Source organism: Nestor notabilis, unplaced genomic scaffold (genome assembly GCF_000696875.1).
Source record: "Nestor notabilis isolate BGI_N333 unplaced genomic scaffold, ASM69687v1 scaffold12976, whole genome shotgun sequence".
NCBI classification, from domain to species: domain Eukaryota; kingdom Metazoa; phylum Chordata; class Aves; order Psittaciformes; family Psittacidae; genus Nestor; species Nestor notabilis.
The window spans coordinates 32,482-37,714 of NW_009933389.1; the positions used below are offsets into that span (position 1 = coordinate 32,482).

Genomic DNA, 5,233 nt, shown 5'->3' on the forward strand with positions numbered 1-5,233 from the left:
GATGTTTTTGCAATGAGAAGAGGTTCAGTTTACATGGAGATAATGAACTGTCCTCATCTGTATCCTCGTGTGAGCACAGAGCAAGCTTTAAGCCACAGGTATCTGCAGTTGGGGTCCGAAACTCCCCCAGTGCTACCTGCCCAGGCTGTGCTGAGGCTGAGCTGCCTGCTTACAACTCAGGATTCAGAAGGATTTTAACAAATGGCAAGTATGTAGAAGCACTCAAACAAGAGAAACAAGGGACCTGAACCTGGCTGCAGTTCAGCAAGGGGAATTACTGACATCATGACAGCTGTTTTGGGTACTTTAACATCACAACAGAGAACTATGTAAGACCAAGAGTCCCCAGCAGCAACAAATCAACCAGCAAGTCTTTTGCATTCAAATGTCCTTCTAGGTCAGATCCTGGCATCTGTTGCACTCAAGGGTAATGACATATTTGGAGACCTAACATAATCTTCACTCAAGCTATGAGAAGCACCTACAGGGACAGGAACTGGCTTATGTTCTTCAAGAGATAGACTCCAACAGAAGCTCATCAGGTGGCATGGCGGGGATTTCCATGCTGTTTATTCGGCCAAAGAACTTTGGAAGAGACAAAAACTTGAGACTTGGAAGGTTTCTCTTCATGCGAATGTCGTGGCCGGTTTTGGCGATGGAGAGGTTCCTGCGGCGTGTGAACCAAGCTCGCAGGGTGACACAGCTGTGGCGCAGCAGATGGTCCTGGAACTCAGAGGTCATGAAGTAGTAGAGGACCGGATCCAGGCAGCAGTTGAGGCTCGCCAGGCAGAGGGAGATGGGGTGGAAGCGGAGTGTGCTCTTGTGAATAGCACAGTCCTGGATGATGTTCTCTATCACCATCATAAAGAAAGGAAAGTTGATGTGGTAGGGGGTGAAACAGATGAAGAAGACGGCTGCACACATCAAGACCATGCGCAAAGCCTTCTGTTTCTCACTGGTGTTTTGCAGCTGAGTTGGGCCCTCCCGCAGGGACTGCCACATCTTCCAAGTGCAGCAAGCAATGATGCTGAAGGGGATGACAAACCCAAACAGCTCTGCTACTGTCACCAGTGCAATGGAGGCTCCTGGGCTCAGCTGCTTCACCCCCAGGTCTGAGAAGCATGTGTTTATGCTGTTGGACAAGGTCGGACTCCTCACTACAAGCAGGGGTAAACATGCTGCCCCAACAAAGAGCCAGACAGCAGCACTGATGGCTGCATCGTACCGCCGCTTCCAGTCATTGGCTTTGAAGGGATGCAGGAGGAAGAGGTACCGCTGGATGCTGATGCAGGTGAGGAAGCAAATGCTAGCATACATGTTGAGATACTTCAGGTAGAAGCACACCTGGCACAGAAAGCTTCCAAACGGCCAGCTGTGGTTTATGTAGTAATACGTCCGTAAGGGCAGTGAGAGGACGTGAGCCAGGTCAGCAACAGCCAGGTTGATCATGAAAATGACGGCTTTGCTTTTCTTGCTGATGAAGCGGCACAAGACCCACAGTGCAGCACTGTTTGCCAGGAGGCCAGGGATGAATATGAGGGTGTATGTGGTGGCATATAGGGTGGACTGAAAGGACATCTGGGGATCAGTACAGTTCCCGAAGGATGTGTTGCTCTCCATCTCAGCTGAGTCTCTTTCCTCATGGGGCGATTAAGGCAGGTAGAGAGTTTCTGTAAGGAGTAAAACCAGATTCTGTAAAGCCAAAAACTCCAGTATTTTCCCACATGGAGTAAATGCACTTCAGTACAGAAGAGTAAGTTGTGTGTACAGTGTGTGTGTAGGTGTATGTGCAAGGCGGAGTGTGTGTTGGAAAGGGCGTAAGCCCCACTTACAGGCAGCAACTCCGGGCATATTCCACACAGCTCCATTTGGATGTGCTTGGCAGGATTTTGTACCCTGTCACCCTCTAAGGTGATGCCACAATTAGTCACATTGCAATTGAGCTCCATAACATTAATCTCTTTATTGCTAATGCCAGAATGCTACCTCCCTGGGGGTTTTTCAGGACCATGTTTATTACACGTAGTTTTCTGTGTCCCATCAAACTGGTGCTCTCTATGTTACAAGCAATCTTAGTGGGGCTGTAAATAGGGACTTTAAATGGATCTCAGTACTGTCTTTTTTGATCCATGCAGAAATCTGATATAATCAGCAGCGAGGGCAATTACTAGCATCAGCAAACGATGGTGCTGGCAGGCAGCTGACCAGAGCAGAGGCCAGTGGAAGAGGTGCAGACAGATCAATCGGAGCTCTGGCTCCAGATTTAAGGCTGGATTTATAAGCTAATAGCTGGCCAAACACATGCCAGCTGCTCTGCTGGTCCTTCTAACTCAATTCTGTCACTCATGGCACATTGTGCAGGCATCGTGTTGTAGCAACTGAAATTATCCTCCAGCAACAGTTCAGGACATGCAGGAAGATAAATACATCTGTCTTTGAGTTACAGTAGAAATTCTTTTCATCCATTTGCCCATTTTGCCTCATCCAGCCAGCTGAGGATATTAGTGGGTCATGGAGAGTTCACAGGTACTTGTGCAGCTCTCCAGACAGGTGATGGATTCTGCTATTTGTGAGCAGAGCTCAGGGGAAATGGTCTGCTCTTTAGGGAAGAGGTAGTTCTGCAGCAGCAGGTTACAAACCAAGGGCATCATCTGCATCAGAATAGTGCAGTTTTCCCTTGTGAGCAGCCTGTAGCTGCCTACGAAGTGCTGAGCAGCCTTCCCTTCCCCTCTGGAGACCAGAGCCTGATCTGGTAGCGCCCTGAGCACTTACTCCTGTTGCCACTGAACCCCTCAACAGTGGTATTTAACTAAGAAGCAGCCAGTGGTGCTGTTTCCCACAGCCCTGAGCCTGGCATTTGCCATGGCAATGGATTTCTAAAAGCTCACTGCCTGCACCCAGGGTCCAGCTGGCAGAGCCCAGCATTGCTTTGAGGGGCAGGGTGAAGGCAATGCAGGGGAGCAGAGACATCTGTCACAAGGGGACACTGGCAAACAAAACTATTAGGTCTGCGCAGCATCCCCGTGTAATCCTCACCTGCCTGAAAATCATGAGGGACTCGTGCTCAGCACTGGCCCTGCTCTTAGCTGGTGCCCTTTGCACAGAATCTGTTTAACCCTGGGAAAAAATAATAGCAGGACAACTTGTCTTTATATCCCTGCAGAAAATGGGGAGGAAAAAGCTGGGAATGCAGCTATTCCCAGCTCTTGTCATGGTCTGTCAGTGACAGAGGTGGCATTTTCTGGTCTGGGCTTGTGGGAAGGATTAGAATGCCTGGTGTCCCTCTCTCACCATCACCTCCCTGCCATGTGTCTCAGCCCGAATACTAATCTGTGTCTCTGCAGGTGTGACCATGGGGAGCCTCCTTGCTGGCTTTCCCTGGGAGTGCGGTAATGCCTGTTCCTTGCTGGGAGAGCCGGGTGTTACTCCTGGTACCTGACACTTTTGGTTCTTAGGTGGAGCTCCCACTGAGCTACTGCTGGTCTGGGTTCAGGCCAGTGCCCATTCACTGCAGCACTTCCTGAAAGGGTTGATTTTTTGTATTTATTATTGTTTTCCAGTTTTTGCTTTCCCTCTCATCTGCAACTTGCACCAAGCCCCTCTAGCTCCCTCTGTGTTGTGCTGCTGGTGATGCCAATGTCGGGGCAGAGATGCTCCCATGGGCTTTGGCAGGGGTTTTGTTCAGCAACTTTATATACTTAATACTCCCTGCCATTCCTTGATTGTTTTCCTCTTTCATCCATGCACAGATATGCATGGTCAGGACTTGGGGAGGAGAGGGATGGCTTTTTAGGTGGCAAAGCTGAGTTTTATCCAGCTGCACACTGAAATTAAAGAGGGGAGACTAATATCATTGTCAAAGGAGTAAGACCACAGGTTATGGCTCCAGCATTACAATTCATTAAACATCAATTAACTTTGTAATTAATTAGGTGGTTAAGGCAGCTATTAAAACACTTGTATTTCTTTTTCTGAGAGTGTTAGCAGTATCTGTTCCTGGAGACGTATGTGGCTGTCAGTATTGGAAATTGCCCCGGTACTCTGAATCACCCTGCACCCCACCCAGCCCTACACTGCTGTGGTACTGCATTTACTGCTCCCAAATCCACCAGCAAAGCTCATCCTCATCTTTTCCATGGGTTGGTTGGACAAACCAGCCTAAAGCTGCACTCCAGGCATGACTGGGAGAGCCCCAGAGCTGGGGGAGTGGAGCAGAGCTGCCTCCCTTCAACCCTGCCCAGGCCTGGGATGCTGGAGAGAAAAGCAGTTCAGGAAATAAAAATACACTCTTGGCTTGAAATAAGGTTCTGATTTGAGGTAGCAGAGGCTTTCTGGAACTCATGTTTTAAACAATAACCTTGTTTGTTTAATCTAGGCACTAATAGGAAATACATAAACAGAGCTGGTCAGTGATGGCAGCTTCTGTCAGTAATGTCAAAATTGAAGTATTTTGGATAAAGCTGGCTTTCCCCATGTATTGCTGCACACAGCAGCCTGCCTGGATGCACTGAACTCCACTCATCCACCCCTTGAAGCCGAGCGAGGCAGAAGTACATGAGCACAGTCAGAAGCTGCTGCGGATGTTGTACCAGCTTTTGCCTGATAAGATCTCTCAAGGAAGAGCTAAAAAAACTAATAGGTAACGTTGCTCAAAACTGCAATAGCGTCGATCTACTGAAGAAAGCACACAGCAAAATCCAGCTTACCTTCCCGTGACTCCCATCCTTCGGGGGGATGACATCCATGCTAGAGAGCAGGAGGAGCGAGCTTTCTGCTTTTATTTCCTACCAACTCTCGCAGCAATCCCAGCCCCAGCGACTCCTTGTTAAACTTCCACATGTTTTCAGAGCACTGGAATCCTGCCGGCATCTGCAGCCCAGTAGAGTGGTAGCAGAACAGGAAATCCTGTATTTTGTTTCTCTTCACCACGCAAAACGTGTACAGCTAATGACGTTAAAACAACTGGGAAGGCGATGACATCATTTGATCCAAGTGCCGTGTGATAGAGACCTTGGACATGGATTTCTTTCTCACACAGAAGTTGTGTTAGGCGATTCTGTCCTTCAGTCCAGCTGCTTCTGCTTTTATGCACAGTTGCTTGCTAAAAACTATAAAATACAGAAGCAGAAATCTTCCAATAAGTACTTGCTAAAGGAAAACTGAAACCTGTGCCAGTGCAAGTTACTGGAAGGTAGTAATTTTTCTCTATTTTCTTGGAAGTTTGGTTAGCCTC

At 48.3% G+C, this 5,233-nt stretch overlaps 1 protein-coding gene across 1 annotated transcript; it reads right to left on the reverse strand.

Moving 5' to 3' along the window:
- Window positions 1-510: 510 nt before the first annotated feature.
- LOC104407548 (putative P2Y purinoceptor 10) lies at window positions 511-1,620 on the reverse strand. The gene has a single exon (XM_010016863.1). The coding sequence runs from the start codon at window positions 1,618-1,620 to the stop codon at window positions 511-513; it is 1,110 nt and encodes a 369-aa protein (XP_010015165.1).
- Between the last annotated feature and the right edge of the window lie 3,613 nt (window positions 1,621-5,233).

Excerpts from the sequence above, each read along its gene's own strand:
- LOC104407548 (XM_010016863.1), bottom strand. The coding sequence starts at position 1,620 with ATGGAGAGCAACACATCCTTCGGGAACTGTACTGATCCCCAGATGTCC.